This window comes from Dipodomys merriami, unplaced genomic scaffold (assembly GCF_024711535.1).
Source record: "Dipodomys merriami isolate MVZ:Mamm:240054 unplaced genomic scaffold, mDipMer1.0.p SCAF_819, whole genome shotgun sequence".
In the NCBI taxonomy this organism is placed as follows: domain Eukaryota; kingdom Metazoa; phylum Chordata; class Mammalia; order Rodentia; family Heteromyidae; genus Dipodomys; species Dipodomys merriami.
The window spans coordinates 209,947-227,694 of NW_027206423.1; the positions used below are offsets into that span (position 1 = coordinate 209,947).

The 17,748-nt window shown below is 43.8% G+C and overlaps 1 protein-coding gene and 1 long non-coding RNA gene across 5 annotated transcripts in view; both read left to right on the forward strand.

The window, feature by feature from the left end:
* Positions 1-724: 724 nt before the first annotated feature.
* Positions 725-4,668, forward strand: LOC138819778 (nuclear envelope pore membrane protein POM 121-like). The gene is made up of 2 exons (XM_070011310.1): positions 725-2,117; positions 4,126-4,668. Exons 1-2 carry the CDS (start codon positions 725-727, stop codon positions 4,152-4,154), a joined length of 1,422 nt encoding a protein of 473 aa, XP_069867411.1. The 3' UTR covers positions 4,155-4,668.
* Positions 4,669-6,260: 1,592 nt separating this feature from the next.
* Positions 6,261-17,748, forward strand: part of LOC138819786 (uncharacterized) — a 149,102-nt gene continuing 137,614 nt past the window's right edge. For 3 of the 4 annotated variants that reach the window (XR_011369634.1, XR_011369635.1, XR_011369632.1), the window contains exons 1-2: positions 6,261-6,324; positions 9,245-9,328. This is a non-coding gene — a long non-coding RNA (uncharacterized lncRNA). Of the gene's footprint in view, positions 6,325-9,244; positions 9,334-17,748 lie in introns of all 4 variants that reach the window. The other variant, XR_011369633.1, reaches the window with a different exon arrangement.

A 17,748-nucleotide genomic window follows, 5' to 3' on the forward strand; every position in this document is an offset into this window, starting at 1 on the left:
AGCTGGAGAAGAGACCTGGATGTAATCTAGAAATGGCTGAAGAAATCATAGGCATAAAATTGTTTATTTGCACTCTCTCTGCCAATGGGGGAATGGTTCCTGACAGTAATTTCGCTCAATTATGGATAAAAATATGTATCTCTGTGCCTCTGAGTTAGGCTGTGTAAACACCAAAATCTCCACATTTGTGTGTGTGTGAAAGAGAGAGGGAGGGGGGCGGGAGGACTTCAGAGCTGGATTTGGTTAAGTAAATGAATACCAACTAGCCTGGAAAAGGATGTGATTAGTCTATACGTATTGATAGGGGGGAGATTTCAATGAGATCCTAGGTGAAAAGGAAAAAGGGGTGCGGGGCAAATACACAGATCAAAACGTCCAATGTAATCTTCTTGAAGTGAGAAAAGGGAGGTAGATGTCTTTAGAACTGTTTGCCCATGCCAAACCAAACCACACAGAGCTGGTTAATTGATAAAGAACGGAGGTTGACTTGGTCTGCAGTTCCATTGGTTGACAGCCCATAAGATAACCAGGCGCAGGCCTGGGAAGTGGTATCTCTAGGGGAGGGTTGTGAGCTTGGAGCCTGGGGTGGCCCATGGCTAGGGTGGGACGGGGAGCCGGGGCACACTCCTGACTTGTCCCCAGACCAGAGTTGGTTTGGGGGGCGTGGCGCGCCAGGGGCGCACGCCTCCTCCCCCCCCCCCATGCCGGCCTGGGCCACGCGCGCATGGCGCCCTTCGCCCTTTCTTCGCTCACGCGCGCTCCATCCATGACCACGTCACAAGCCCAACTCCCCCGCAGCGTGCGGGCTTTGCTTTGGGGCTCCTTGCGCGCAGCTAACGGAAAACCTCTCCGACCCTCTGGGGGCGATCGTGCAGAACTGCCCCTCATGGGGAGTTATCTGAGCCGGGATCGGTCTCACTCACAGTCCCCCGATCTACGGGGCGGCCACCACCATAAGAAACCTGTGCGTCTCGGGTCCTTGCACCATGGCCATCGGATTCCTCCAGCTTTCCGGCTTCACGCGGTAGCCCCGTCCTTGAACTTGGCCCGGAGGGTGTCCTATGAGGATCGTGTGGCGTCTGCAAGTCGTCGTCAGCACTGCCGGCGACTTGTGATCGTCCATAGGCAACGGTATCCAGTAGAGCAGGCTCGGTGTGTGTTTTTGGGGGTCTTCTCCTCAGCGACCTGGAAGGACCAGCAGAAGAAGTCGGTGCTGTCTGTGTCCAGCTCCAAGATGCCCTGTCCTTCAGTGAGCCTGAACTTGACATCCGCTAAGGGTAAAGTCACCCTGCGGCTGGCTCTCCAGCAGTCAGTCTTGAATATATGGTCTTCACTCACTGGCCACCTCTCATTTCCATATGCAAAAGAGATCGTGGTGATAAAAGCCCTTCCAGACAGTGGCAGTCAATCAAAAGCCAAGGAAGAGAAAGAGGAAGAGCTGGCTACCTTGGGGGACAGGGTAGAAGGGCTGGCCAAGCAGGAAAGCCAGATCGTCTCCAAAAGGCAGCATGGTGCCGGGAAGGCGTTGGATGGCAGAGACATGGCACCATCTGCATTCAGGCGCCTGGTGGTCAATGGGGTACTTTCTTCTTTTATGCCCAGGCCTGGGCCTCTGAAGAGAGAATTTTGCCACAAGACCTCACTAAGCAGTCTGCTTTCGAAATCCCAGATCTCCACAAGCTCATGCAGCCAAAGGAATGCGATCGCAAGTTCTTACAGTTCCTCCACTGGAGGTTTCTCCATCCTGCAGAAGAAAAAGAGTGGACGTACTGCAGGACTTCCTTCTCTGGCATCCTCTTTTCCCCCAAAGCCGGTAAGAAATGTCAGTGAGAAAGACCAGCAGGTGAGCTCTTCAGCCTCAGTGGTACCACAAAGGAAAATCACACATGCCACCGTCACACAGGATTCTTCTAGCCAGCCACAACATCGGAGCGATCAAATACCCTCATCTGATCTTTGTGGACCCCAGAAACGCAAGACTCCTCTGCTGATGCCCTGGAGAAGAAATGACCCATTGATCCTACCCCCACCCTTACAGATAGGCTATCCCATCACTACCAAAGATCTAGACCTAGAAAAGATAGCCATGATCCAGTGGCTCAACAAGGTCTTGAAGGGTAAGGATGAATCCATCAGTCTAGACTCCAATACTAGTCCTGCCCTCTGTCTGTTGCAGGGATTTTCTTCATGAATTCTACCTCCAGCCCCCCATACATCCGCCCACACTCATCCTCAGGGGAAGAGCTTCAGCTCCAGTCTTGTGGCCTTTCCATAGTCAACTGGAGCGACCACCTTAATAGTCTTTTGTCATTTATTCTAAACCTTGCCTTGCTTTGTCTGCAAAGAAGTAGATTCTATCTCCCTGGCTTACCAGGATTCTGTTACCCCAGTAACTTTGCTGCTTGGCTTTCAGCAGTTTTGGATTCCCAGTTCTGTTTTTGAGGCAGCCCATTCCAGCCCAAAGGAGCTCCTGTGGATGCACCAAATGGTTAACTCACCCCAGGAGGACAATATTTTATTCTCATTTTCCTTCCTGCCCAAAGTGCTCACAAAAGTTGGGTAGCTGGGGGCTGCCAGGCTTGGCTGACTTAGTGAATCCCTTGCCACAGAAGAGGGAAGCTTTGAACCAGTTTTCTTCTAGGTGGAACTAGGCTAGAGTGCCCACTGCTGTTATTGTCTCTTCCTGCCGCTCCCATTTGCCTAATTCTTAGACTGAAGAATGAGAATAGTAAATAGAAACCAGTAACACTGTTGCTTATTATCAGGTATTACATACTGTACATAATTGTAGGACTATTCTTCAGTATGACTGCCAATGCAGTAGGGTTCTTTATTCTGGCACTACCACAAATATGGAGTAACACTGTGCTATATTAAGAGAGCTAAGATGGCAGGCAAAAGGAGTTTTTCAGCTTAATTATATCAATTTAATGGTCAATCAATAAACTGAATTGAATAATTTCAGAGCCATTTCTGGAGCACAGTCGTATATGGAATACGCTATCCCAAACATCCTTGTGAAGTACATGACTATATGACTATTTACAAAAATGTTGGTAGAGGAGGGATTTCTAATCTTGCCATTAGCTTAACATTTTTAATTTACAATTAAGTATATACTAAAGGAAACGCACAAGGAGGCCTTTTACACATATCACCCACTGTTAGTATAATGCATAACTGTAGTACAATATAAAAACAGGAAATTAAAACTTGGACAATCCGTAGTGCTGTTCCCATTTCCCTAATTATACACATGCATTCACTTTTTGTGTAGCTCAGTGAAGGGTTTTGTGTGTTGGCGGTCGTGGGGCTTGAACTCAGGACCTGGACTCTGTCCCTGAATTCTTTTGCTCGAGACTAGCATTCTGTCAAGTTGAGTCACAGCTAAACTTCTGGTTTTCTGGTGGTTAATTAGAGACAAGAGTCTCACAGACTTTCCTGCCCAGGCTGGTGATCCTCAGATCTTAGCCTCTTGAACAGCTAGGGTTACAGGGGTGAACAGCCAGTGCCCTGCTCAGTGAAGTTTTATAACATATGCAGTTTCATGCAAACACCACAATTAAGGTAAAGAACTACCACCACATGATTCCCTCTGAAGAGGAGTATCAAAGCCACTTCTGAGTTTATATCACTGGCAGAGAGCAGCAGACACATGGCTTCAATGTTGCTGTGGGAAGTTGGGGCTACTTGCTGGTCACTCAGTTGTGAGGCAAGCTATGGGGCTCTCAATTAGTTCTCACCTGGGCTTCTTGCAAGATAGAGCAGATGTATTTGTGTATGCATGCTCTGTGCGTGTGCATGCGTGTGCACATTCATGTGTGTGTAGTGTCATATTTCTTGGTAATTCTAGGTTGTAAGTCTCTTTAGCACCAAGTCCTTAATATTTGAGGGAGTAGAGAAATACAGGTTTTGAGGTTGCTTGCTGTTTTTCTCTGCCAGACTTCTATTGTTTGCTTAATAATTTCCCAGGTGTATTTAATTCTATTAGAGGGACAGCTCAGGGCTAATAAGTACATACCACCTTGTCTTGGCAATGATTATGTCCTCCATGGTATTGCATTGTGCATTTATTGCCTTTGTTATTGCCCTTTATGTAACCACTGTGATTTTTGTCTTTTACAGAGGATGGAGCTAAGACCCACAGCAGTTAGATGATTTGAGGACCACCGCATAACTCATCTGCTGACCCACAACCTGAATGTCCAGTCTGTACTTTGTACACGTAGTACAATATCACATTCCATGTAGACTCATTTTAATACTTAAAATAATCCCTTAAAGTACTAACTGTAATGTCTGACTTAGACTTAAGTGTGTTGCATATTGTCTTTGATTATGGCTCTGTATCCTCTTGTTGGCCACAGCCATGATCCACCTACTCCCTCGGTCTTCTACTGTTTCTCACTCATCAGGAAAATGATCATCACTGAGGATGCTGACTTGAAATGTTCTTCAACTTTCATTCCTCAGGGCACCAGAGTGGTACACAACTCCATTCAGATTCCAAGGAAAGCCTTCTTCTTGGAACCACTGTCTGTGCCATGGCACCAAAGTATTTGTGCCCAGAACAGCATAAAACTCCTTTTTAGTGGCACCATCAGTTTTCATCTTTGACTCCTCTGCCATTCATTGTCCTTCACACACACACACACACACACACACACACACACACACACACACACACACACACACACACACACACACACACACAGAGTCTCTTTTGCATTTCATCTCTCTAGCCTGCTTTAGGCTCCTTACCTGCATGTGCCCCCTTTCCTAGCTTCATGGAATTCAGTCTAGTTTTCTCTAGGACAGTGACAGCCTTTGGGCAGAACTCAACTATAGAAGAAAATATGTGGTTCTGAGATCTGAATCAGAGATAAATCCTCAAAGAGGAAGGGGATATTGTTAAAGTGGCTGAGACAAAATAGGCCACCAACACCAGGACATGAGGACGGACCTTCAAGGACAAAGGACAGAGGAGATTGGATTGTTCTGGATGGACTAAACATGATAAGCAGCAGAACCTAGTGTTAGGTAGAAAAAATTCTACCATAAATCATCTACCCAGAAATGTCTTCATGTGTATGGAGAAGGGATCCCATAAAAGCCATCTTGGGATAGTGTCACTCACCATGGGATGACATGGTCCTCACTGTTCAGGACTACAGTCAGGCTAGCCCTTAGCTCAGGGTCTCCAGACATGGCAATTCACTCAGGGGAGAAGTTGCTATAGTTTAAATCTTCAACATCTCTTCAAAGGTGCATGTATTTAAAAACTTGGTCCCTATGCCTACTGGGAGGTGCTATGGACAATTAGAAGGTGGGCCCTAGTGGGTGGTTCTTATCTCATTAGGAAGTGTGTTGTCCAGGAAAAAATATGGACTTCCCCTTCATTTTGGCTGAACCTAAGCAGGATTCAGTGGGTGAAGTCTATACCACAGAGTAGAGCACAGGGAGGCAAGAATAACATTAATGATAAAATAGAGTCTGCCATTGGGGTGTGTGATGAATTCCATGGGAGGGACATATGTAAGTAACTAAAACAAGAAACAAGTGTAATTTTTATTTTCAAGAGTTCTCAATGAGCTGAAGAGACCCAATCTGAAGCTTCTGGGTGTCAGAGGGTGACAGTACAGCCCAGTTCTCAGGGAAGCCAGTCCCAAGCTCTAGCCTCAGAGTGAGACCCGAGTACCAGAAGTTTAGTGACTACCACTGTGAGTTTTGTAGAAAGCTTCTTTTGGGTACCAAGAAGGTAGGCTTCTTCTGTATCTTGGATCGACCCTATGATGGCTGACCTCGGGGAAGAAGAGGTAACTTTGCATTTTCTAACTAAGTTCCATGTGTAAGATGGGCAGGGGCTGCCTACAGGACACGACGCGGGCATTGACAGACCAGGAGCAAATTCCCTGAAACCCAAGGACTTGGGGACCGGAAGAGGCAGGAGAACCCTGCGCAGGCGCACTGGATAACCCCTCGGTGGCTCCCGAGAAACGGAAGTGGCCGCAAGGGCTTTTGGGGGAGTAGTCTTTTAGGCAAAAAAAAAAAAATCAGAAGAGCAGAGGCCACGCTTAGGATCCCCTCACGAACTTCGTTACTTGGCTCCTATTTGAGAGAGGAGATGGTGGTCCCAGGAGTCTGAAAGTCGCTGTTGTTCAAGTGTTCTGTTTTAAAAGGCTCGCGGCGGGGGAGAGGGGAAAGGCTGACGGCTACGACTGACTTCCGGCCTCTCAAAGGATTCTGGGGATTGTAGTCCCGGGGCGAGTACGCGCTGGATGGCGGCAGGGGCGGGGGACCTTCACACACTTTCACAGTCCCTCAGTGAGTGAAGTTTTCTAGTAGCGAAGTCGCGCCAAATTGGCCTTGGGGGCGCCCGTTAAGGCGAAGGGAGTCGTGCGAACTAGCGGGGATCCTGGAGGAATGAGTTATCAGGACAGTCGAGGAATGGGGACGCGCCTCAGGCTTGGCCTGGCGGGCGGGGTGGAGCCTCGGGCCCGGCCCCCGCCAGGATTTTTTCCTCCTAGAGGCTCAGGCGTGGTTGGTGGCTCTGTGGCTTCAGGTTTCACCTCCTGTAGAGTAAAATGTCCCTGCTAGTGGCCGTGGGAAGTGGCAATATAATAATAATAATAATAATAATAATAGTAATAATAATAATAAAAATAAATTCCAGAATGTTTTTAATTTAGAAAGTTTTTAATAGAAGGACTTCAGGCCTGGGCTGAGTGTGGTTCACATCTGACCATGGATCTCAAGTGGGTTCGTGCCTTGGGTGGAAGTTGGGCCTGGGACAGGAGGGTACAGCTTTTGGACCTGTATCCCAAGGAGGTTAAGATTTGGCTAAGAGGAAGATTTATTTCCAGATGAGTTCAGCAGCTTTGGGATTGGGTGAGAACTTCTGCTTGCCTGTTTTGTTTATTTTTTAATGTTTGTTTTGATTTTTTTTTTTGGGTCCAGGTCCTGAGGCAGGAACTCAGGGTGTGGGTGGCACTGTCCCTGAACTTCTCCCTCCCCTCCCCCCCAGGCTAGTACTCTACTACTTGAGCCACAGCTCCACGTCTGGCGTGTGTGTGTGTGTGTGTGTGTGTGTGTGTGTGTGTGTGTGTGTGTAATTAATTGGAGGTATGAATCTCATAGACTTTCCTGCCCAGGCTGGCTACAAATGGCCATCCTCAGGTCTCAGCCTCTTGATTAGCTAAAATACAGGTGTGAGCTACTGGTAGTTACCCTGGTGGTTGTTTTTTGCGTGTGTGTGTGTGTGTGTGTGTGTGTGTGTGTGTGTGTGTGTGTGTGTGTGTGTGTTAACCAGTGAGTCCTAGCTGGTTGCCTGAAAAGTTGGAATGCTGGTGGAGAGGGAGGCAATAACCACTAAGTCTAGGATTCTTTGTCCGAACACCTAATGGTTATTAGTCAACACAACTGGTTCACAAATTGAAGTATCTCTGGTAATGCTCAGGCGGTGGGACTTTTATTTGTAACTTTTCATGAAAACTCTTATAAAAGAAACAAAAACAACAATAAACCCCTCAGACATTCCACAAAGTAGAATACCTAGTTCAAAGTACTCTTGTGAACCCAGATCCAAATCTCACTCTTGCCAACTCATATCAGAGCCAGTCTGTGGCATCCAAACCTTCAGTGGAACTTCAGGATACCCTTTGATAATCATTATACCCTTTACAACCAGACTGATTAAGTGTGTGGCCTTCCACACCCAGAGTTCAAAGCCAGGCTGAGCCATTTTCTAGCTGAGCTACACTGAACAAGATACTTAACCTTGATTCTTCATCTGTAAAAGGATGATGACAAATGGGGCCATTAGGAAACCCAAATGAGGCAAAATTTAAACAGGGACTGAACTACACAAGTCCTTGGAATATACCAAGTGCTCAGTGAATATTAACTGTGAGTCCTGACAGTCTCTGAACAGATTTCATACGGCACATTAAAAAGTCCGTTTTCTATACACAATCTCAAACTCTCTCCTAGAAGCTGTTAGAAACTCTATCCTTCTGTTACTAATCTTCTGACATAAAAATAATAGGACCCCCCTCATTTTTTTCCTGTGAAGCTGAGGCTTAGAGATTTCCAACCTGGAGTTTGGAAATCCAATGGCTGTCCCAAGTCTTATGCTGTCTTTCTCTTCCCTGACCAGCCTTCTCCAGCTCCTGCTTTCCTGAAGAGAACTTCCTGTTAGAAGGGAGGACACCCCAGCCTACTCTCCTAAATGCCATTATGCCATTTCATTTCTACTTGAGTCTCTAGTAGAGTCTCTAAATCTCTAGTAGAGACATGGCTTTTAAGATTAATTCAAGGCTAAGTTAATCATGTGATGGGCAGCCCACACTAAGATGTCCCTTAGTGTCTCAAAATCTCTTTTGTACTTACCTGGTCTGTGCCTACTTAATAGAGTTTGGGGATCTCTTTGAAGTCTTCTGGTCCAGGACACTATCCTCCCACTTTTTCAAAAAAAAAATCTATAAAATGAAAAGGCTGAGTATCTGGGCTCATTACTGCTATATCCTAAGCTCCAAGTAGATGTGAAATTTTGGCCATATAAGAAGCAGGACATCTAATGATATTGGGGGTGGAGGGAGAAAAAGAGAGGGGAAGGGAGAGAAAGGGATCGGTTAGAGGGGAGACAGGAGAGAGGAGAGATCCATATATACAAGCTCCTGCCTTCCTCCTCCTATTCTTTACCACCCATGGTGCCTGAAAGCTAGTCTCTCATTACATGGACCTACATTGCAGAAGTACTTCTGGTTGAAGTGTTCCACCCATGCACTTATCCTGTCTGGAGGACATGACTTCCCAGTAACACTTGCCCCAAATCCCTCCAGGCTTAAGCCTCAGACTTACCAACATACATCTCTTATTCTATTAGTACTGCATCAATATAATCTTGATCCTTTGACCTGTCCCAGTTGCAAACTCTATCTTAGACACAGAGAAACAGGCTGGGAGGAGAAAAGCCATTTTCTTAGTTATTATTTTTAAGAAAGACAGACATGTGGCTTGGCTAGCACTCTACCACTTGAGCCACAGTGCCACTTGCAGCTTTTTCTGCTTATGTGATGATGAGGAATTGAACCCAGGGTCTCATGCATGCAAGGCAAGCGCTCTACCACTGAGCCACCTTCCCATCCCCTATTTCCTGTTCTTAACTATGAGCTAAAGATAAGCCCTGCTTCATTCACAGGAAGAGGATTTCTATCTGAGCATCTCTCATTCTTTTTGTTTCCAGATCTTCCTTTAAGGGAGTGTGATCTTCTCTGAAGAGAGCACCGTCAAGACAAGAAGATGTCCACTAGGCCTCTGAGAACCCAAGGTGAGGTGAGCATTCTCTGAAATCCTCTTCCCATATCTTGCCTGAAGGCTGCTATGTTCCTCATGAGAACCATGGAGGAATGATTTATCGTACTTGGATCTTCCCTCAGCTTCTTTCTCTGTTGTCCATGACTTAGCCACGTAGTTGAGTATGACCAACAGAAGGAATTCCCATTTTAAGAATCTGATGATGTAATAAGGGTAGGCATGGCAGTCAGTATTGACTGAGAAGCCCCGTGTTGGAGTGTTCATAATGGTAATGAAGATCTTGCCAATAAGAGAAGGATGTGTGGTGAAGAATTCAAAGGCTGAACCCTTGGGCAAGGTTTCCCTTCACACAGTGTTGGAGCAGCCAAAGGTCTTCTAGGAAGCTGATCATTTAATAAAGAGGAGAATGCTTATGAAGTGTTTACGTGTGGTGCTCATGGTTGATATGGTATGATGCCCGTTCTGTGTTTCCATGGATTTCTAAATACTTAGGTTATCTTTGGAGAAATCTTTTTTTGCTGTGGGGAGAGGGCATCAGTTTCTAACTTAATTACATCGTAGTCAGTCTATTTTGTATGGTTTGGATTCTTTTAGAAGTATTGAATGGTTTTATGATCGAGTGTATGGTCTATTTTGGTGAATGTTCCCCATGCACTTGAATATACATTCTGCATTTATTAGGGAGAATATTCCAAAGGTGTATGCTAGATTAATTTGAATGATGTTCTTCTCTCTATCCCCCGTATGTTTTTACTTGTTTTTATCATTGAGAAAAGAGTATCAAAATCTCTGATTGTCATTCTGTTTTTTGATTTTGTTTTTTGGTTGGTCATGGGGCTTGAACTCTGGGCCTGGGTACTGTCCCTGAACTCTTCAGCTCAAGGCTAGTACTCTATCACATGAGCCACAGAGCCACTTCCTGAGTAATTATTAATTTGTGTTTTATTAGTTCTGTCTGCATTGGCTTCATGTGTTTTGAAGCTCTGTTATTAGGTACATGATCATTTGCATATTTATTCACACAGATATGTAGATGTCCGGGGTAGGGTGGGATGTTTGCCCAGACAATGGTGAAGGAAAGACACAATTATGCAAATAGAATAACACCAAACTTAAGAGCTATTTATGCATAAATAAGTAAATGTTGACAACACATGATATACAGATGCATAAATAAAATATAACCCTCATTTGCATAGTATGTAAAAATGAAATTCATACAATAAAACAACTCTGCCTCTTAACTTGTGCTCAGTATGATGGCAATGCTAGAATCCAAAAGCTGAGAACACCTTGTTTGCCAGTTGTTCCTAGCCTTTGTATAAAGAAAGCAGCCAGACAGTGCCCCCCCTTTTTTTTAAGAAAAAAAAAAAAAAACAAACCTAGCTAAAGCACTTAGTGGGATCTCATTCATTTCTTATAACTTCTAAAGAAGGTGATAGCTTAGATTTTTGATCTTCGTTGAAGCACATACAGGAAAGTCCATGTGATTGTGTTTGGAGTTGGGATAAACAAAAATTCAAGGAGATCCCAGCCTGGTGTCACTGTGACACCAGTAGGAATGTCAGTAAGGTGGCACAAGGAATTGGTGGAGTAGGAATGGACTGGGTCTAGAGCTACTGGGGGAACTCTGAAGGTCAAAGAAAATGGCCTATGAATTTGAAGACTATAGATACGTTAACAAGCCAGTTTTGATCAGCTCTAAGTGGATCCACAGGTCGACTGGTCAGTCCCAAATAATGCGTGGCTGGGAAACAGAAGACATAGATACCCTAAGAAACCTTTACTTGGAGTAGAAACCCAAAGAGAAGACTTGTTTAAAAACGTCTTGTGGTTGCAGTATGTAGCATGTAGTGAAACAGAGCTCATCTTGTAGGCAAGCCTCCTCCTATCTGAAGATAGGAAATTTATGCCCAAATTGGGAGTTTCAGAATACCAAGAGGCAGTGGACTGAGGTGAGAAGCCTGGCCCTGGAACTCTGGGAGATTTCATGGCATTTGCTGGAAAATCCAGTATAGGCTGAGGAATAAATGGCCAACTCAACAAGCAGTATTTTGTTTTGGAGAATATATACATATCTTCATAAAAATATATTCAGATAAATTGATAGGACTAGGTAAAAGTTACTAGACACAGGAATAGGTTAAATGTAAATGTACACGTATAACTTGGAAGTTTACAAATAATAATTTGGAAGTTTATAAAGAATTTGGACTAATATTGACATAGTTTGGAAGATGATAAATAGTTTAAATAAAGACATGACTGTATGGGGGTTGTTTCCCAAGACATTGATGAAAAAAAAACCCCATAAAGAAACGTAAGTATGAAGAAGTATATAGTAAAAATACAAATGTGCATGTAGAAATAAGCCAATATATTCTCATATTCATGCATCGGTGAATATATGCTTAAATGTCCATGAGACATAAATAAAAATTATTTACATAAATATGTGAAAGTTAACTTCAAAAGAGAAGCATAACTGTGGTGATTAATTTTGATTGTCAACTTGATTGGCTTGAGAAGCACCTAGGAGATGAGTAAAGTGTATCTTTGTGTGTCTGGGTTAGGATTAACTAAGGGAGAAGATCTACCCTGAATGTGGGTGGCAATCCCATAGGTTGGCAGCCCAGATAGGGTAAAAATGGAGAAGGAAGGAAGCTTGCTGACACAGGCATTCTGCATTTGCTTCTTGGTGCAAGCTGATCTATTCTGTCTTACTCTCCTCACCCATGATAGACTCACACCTCTGATATTGTAACCTAAAATAAATATAAATCCTTCACTCTTTTTAGTTTTTGTCTTCAGATATTGGAGCATGGGGACAGTCTCTCTGTCCCTCTCTCTTTGCCTCTTCCTTGGTGCCCCCATCCAAACTACCCACATGCTGATGTGATAAGTACTACTGTCACCTATTGCAATGATGTTGAAACTGGAGTTTTAGACCCCAGCCCAAACCCCAGGAGTTCCACATGTCTTATGTAACAAATAAAGAGACAGTGAAAGGTAGAGAAGAAAGATTTATTATATAGCACATGCATGTCATGGGAAGATAGCACTCAAATACATGTTGGGTGCGGTCTTTGAGTAAAGCCATGAACTTTGTGTTTTAATGTTTAGGGAGAGATCGGCATGCCGGATTATTATACAGTTTTGGGACAAATTATGCCCTGGTTGATCATTATTTTATCCTTGTTTCCTGGAGGTGTTCTGGAAGTAGTTGTTGCTTCGTCACTTGAGGGGAGAGAAACAGGTCACTGTTGCCTGGTGGTGGTGATCTGACCTGAGGAGATTCCTATGTTTCTTAGGAGTAGTTTCCATCCCTTGTCATAAAGATGTCCTCCCTGGGTTCCAACGTGATCACAAAATGACTGCAGAGAGATTGGCTTAGAGCAAAGACACATCTGAGCTTTTGGCCTGCTTTTAATCAGTGGGCCCAAGTAAGTGACCAGTGCTCTTCAGCAAAAGTAGTTTTTAATCATCTTTTATACTATAAGTCTAATTTTCAAGGAACTCCTGGTTTCCTTGTCTCTGGCTGCAAGGGACAATCAGGAAAGAACACTTTTCACAAACCTGGCCGAAGATACACCTTGATTGAGAGCTGCTTTTTGGAGCTGGGGTGGGGCTGCTGAGTTTAGAAGACAGGTCCTCACTCCTGTGAGCTAGGCAAGCATTCTTCTGCTGGGCTACATTTCTGGGCGTTGGGTCTTAAAAATGTAATTATCAAACCAACTATGACATTTTAAAGCGGTTAACTATATCTGCTGGTAATTAACAAAAAAGGTCTCTAAACAGATTACATCAGGATGTATTCTTAGAGATTCATTGGAGAGAGGTGACTTTAAAAAAAAATACATATGTTCATGATTAGCATCATCCCTCCTTGGCAACTAGGCTCTTCCCAAAGAATAAAAGGAGCTATTTTCCTGGTTACCCAATCAATATGGATTCCCTAGAGGAGCTAGTCTAGTCTGAATCAAATATGGACATAGGTATAGAGAGAGATCCTAGGAAGCATTGCCCTCTCATGATCCACCCTTTAACACATCTGCGGGCCCACAGTCGGCCGAGTTGGTGTTTTTCTCCTGCACAGACAAAAACATAGCCTCGGGGTGCACAAACAAGCTTCTCCAAGTTTTCTGAGATTTGTTGTTGGAGGTCGATAAGCCATGGGTCAGAACCAGAACAAGCATATAAATGTGGGCCTTCACCTTTGAGGGATCCATTGTGAAATTTTTCTAAACGTTCCCTGATCACATCTTGTATGTTTTCCGTTGTTTCATGGTCCACATTTGGAGGAAGAATCTCAGTGTAAATATAAAAGCATGGGATAGGTTGGTTGGAATAAGACAGACAGACAGGATAGCTGATGATAGGGTTGTATCCAACCCAGCTCTGCCGGATAGGATTGACAACACATTTAGGAACGGTGGTGAAGTCTCGAACAGGATATATCAATAGGGAATTCTGACCAAGCATTTGATTATAGGAACATAGCCAACCTTTGGTTACATTTCTAGAAGTAGCTAGAGATTGTGAAAGTCTGACTTCAGTGTTATTTGTTGATGCCTGAGTAGAGGTAACAAGTATAATAACTATATATAAAAATGTTTTCATTATTATTTTTTTCATGACTAGACACCAAAGGCTTGAAATTGATAATCTACAGTGTGGCTCTTATAACAATCAAAATTAAAAATATTCCCCAAAACAAAACCACTATACCAACTGTAAAATAAGCATAAGGATGTAGAGGAAGATTCTAGAAGTCTAATGCTCCTACAGGCCTGTACCTGTACGCGTAGTCCACCTCAAGCTGTCAGTCACTTTTTTTCTCTTGAGGTTGGTGATAGGGAGCCAGACTATTCAAGGAGTTATGTCTCATTTAGGTGAAAGATTTGTATATAGAAGTTATTTCCCTTCAGTTGAACTGCAAGGAATCTTTGAGAGGCACCTGGAAAGGACCTTTTCCACTGGGTTGTAGGCAATTTTTATGGAGATATCCAGTTCACAGAATCTCAAGGCTGGGTTCTCTGAGGTAGAAGGTCATTCTTCTTGCCACTGTCAAAAAAAAAAAAAAAGATGGTTTCATGTTAAGTGAGGTAAGCCAAGCTCATAGAGACAAACAGCACGTGTTCCTCTCATATGCAGAAGCTAGATCTAAAATACACTGGCACGCTATAAATTATACAGGAGTCTTAGGCATTCACACACAGTGAGACCAAAGGAGGATACTCTTAGGGGAGAACACAAAGGCGCAAGGCCTGTGTGCCTCTGACTATATGAAATAATATTTATTGAAATGACCTCCAGGAAATGGAAGCAAGTGTTTCCTCCCCCTCCATTGTTGTTTTTCTTTTCGTCTTTTTTTTTGTCGGTCATGGGGCTTGAACTCTTGGCCTGGGTGCTGTCCCTCAGCTCTTCAGCTCAAGGGTAGCGCTCTACCACTTGAGCCACAGCGCCACTTCCAGTTTTCTGAGTGGTTTATTGGAGACAAGAGTCTCACAGACTTTTCCTGCCCTGGCTGGCTTTGAACTGTGATCCCCAGATCTCAGCCTCCTGAGTAGCTGGGATTACAGGCATGAGCCATTGGCGCCAGGCTTGTCTTGTTTGTTTATCACTCCTTAGGAGGGTAAGGGGGAGGCACAAAAATGGAGGGACAAAGGTTGAACACATGCAGCAGACGCTGTGTGGAAAATGAACTACACAACGTGTGGGTAGGGATGAGAGGGAAAAGCTAGGAGAGAGCAAGGGAAGGGGTGACATTGTCCAAAAAGAAATACATTTATTACCTGACTTACGTAACCGTAATTCCTCTGTATATCACCTTTATCATAAAAATAAAAAGATTGTTTTATTCAAGAGTAATTTTAAAATTAATAGCCTAATAAGCTCATGAAAATTTGGGGTTAGCTCTTACATTCATGACAACTATAGGCCAGTATATTGACCAAAAAACTTTTAAGGTTTACATAGATTTAGCAAACTGAGTTTTAACAATTTCATTTGTTCTATTTTTTTCCCACCAGCCTGAAGGACTGGGGATACTGGTGGAATGCACAAGGGACATGTAATATTGGACAGATAGCCCCATATGTTGGACTATTTTTCTCTTATAAAATGGCTTCTTCTGGCACTGTGTAATGCATAAAGAATCCCACAGATTTATATAATCTATTGGCTGTCAGAGCCTCAGAAGTGGCAATAGCACCCATGAGAATGCATCTGTGCTGCTATCAAGCTGTGCTGGTTGGCTGGGCATGTGGCTTAGTGGTAGAGTGCTTGCCTAGCATGCATGAGGCCCTGGGTTCAATTCCTCAGTGCCACATAAACCGAAAAAGCCGTAAGTGGTGCTGTAGCTCAAGTGATAGAGTGCTAGCCTTGAGCAAAAGAAGCTCAGGGACAGTGCCCAGGCCCTGAGTTCAAGCCCCAGGACTGGCAAAAAAATGCTAGTGTCTATTACAGGAAGGCAGTATGAAACCCATTTGTCACACTTCTTGGTTGGGTTTGTTGGTAACTGAAATTTTCGTGAGGTTTTAGTAGGTTTGTACTGTAGTTTGGATAAGTAGGGTACCTGGAGCAGCCAAGGTAACAACTGCACAGAATTGTTGATGTTCCCAAATAATTATTTGGCAAGTTCTAACATTATCCTTGTGGACCAATGAGTCAGTAATGTAGCAGCACCAGCTAACTGATCTCCTTTAGCTTATTCTTCTTCCAATTTAGAATGTCCTTCAGTACTGATGATCGTCAACTGATTGGGAAGCAAAATAACCACCAGTGATTCCAATATGAAAGTAATATTGATCTCAGGCCCACTAGCAGTGATAATGCCTCATAGTTTCTATAACATTCCAAAAATGATGGGCTGCGCCATATACACAGTGAGAATTGGTGTCAATCTTGGCTGCCAGTTCCTTAGCTTGCATACAAGCCTTGTGTTCCAGCATAAAGTGGGCCAGCTTATTGAGCCAGCATTGCACATATGGTAAGTGACCCACTTCCACAACTAAAAATAGATTAGTTATTGTATAACCAGCAACATACTTCCCATTTTCACATTATAAATATGACGTATCAGTATACCAACTTATATTGCATCTTTATCATTTGACCCCACGCCTGCCTTTTCTCCCATGAGGAAGAATTCTAGAGAAGTCACCACTGATATATAATATATATTGCACGGATTCATTAAAGTAGGCTGGGTCAGGGGTAGTTGTGCCGGGGATGTTTGTAGCTCAGTGATAGAGTATATGCCTAGCCACCCAAGGCCGTGGCTTTGATCCCCAATACTGAAGACAGACAAATAGGTTTCTTTCAAGTTTTCGAAATTATTTTTTCCATCTTTCAGTTTATTACAGATGTATTCATTTTAGAAATTGTCATTAGAAAACCAACTTTAGATTCTGAAGACTAGTCTATTGGCATCTGTGTGCCAGCTAAAATAAACTTTCCGTGCTAATAGATTTGTTAACATCTTTTCTAATTTAGTTTACAAAAAGATCATTTTCCCCCCTGCATTAAAAGTGCCTCCATTTGTTAGAGCTAGGTACTGATGGGTCATGCCTGTAATCCTAGCCACTCAGGAGGTTGATATCTAAGGCTCAAAGTTTGAAGCCAGCCTTGGCAGGAAAAGTTCATGAGACTCTTATCTCTGTTAAGTAGCAAAAAAGGAGAAGTAGAGCTATGGCTCAAGTAGTAGAGCACCAGGCTTGAGCAAAAACAGTCAGGGATAACACCTATGCCTGGAGTTCAAGCCCTAGTAACATCACACACACACACACACACACACACACACACACACACACACACGCACGCACGCACACGCACACGCACACGCACACACACAGGCACGCATCCCATTTGGGGAATTACAAAGGTAGGACTTTCTTAGTAAAGTTAACCTATTTCAATAAAAATGTGCACAATTCAGCTTCTTGAATTCTAGTTGGAATTCCTGAGAGGCTCTTGAGGAGAAGTTTTAGAATTACTTCCCTATTTGGGGGGTGGGAAGGGGTCAGTTGTGGGGCTTGAACTCTGGGCCTGCCCACTGTCTCTGAGCTCTTCAGCTCAAGGCAAGTGCTCTATCACTTGAGCCACAGCACGTCTTCCAGTTTTTCTGGTGGCTCATTGGAGATAAGAGTCTCATGGAATTCCCTGCCTGGGCTGGTTTTGATCCATGATCCTCAGATCTCAGCCTCCGGAGAAGCTAGGATTACAGGCATGAGCCACTGATGCCTGGCTCTTTTATTTATTTATTTATTTATTGAGAAGGTTTACACTCAGGGACTTGCCCTTGCTAGACAGGCACTCTACCACTTGATCCACGCCCACAGCCCTTTTGGCTTATTTTCTAGATAGGACCTTGTGTTTTTTGCCCGGCAGCCTTGGGATCCTGATTCTTCCATATACTACACTTCCCACGTG

Excerpts from the sequence above, each read along its gene's own strand:
- LOC138819778 (XM_070011310.1), top strand. The coding sequence starts at position 725 with ATGGCGCCCTTCGCCCTTTCTTCGCTCACGCGCGCTCCATCCATGACC. Across the intron at positions 2,118-4,125 it reads GCTCAACAAGGTCTTGAAGG|AGGATGGAGCTAAGACCCAC; the intron begins GTAAGGATGAAT and ends TGTCTTTTACAG.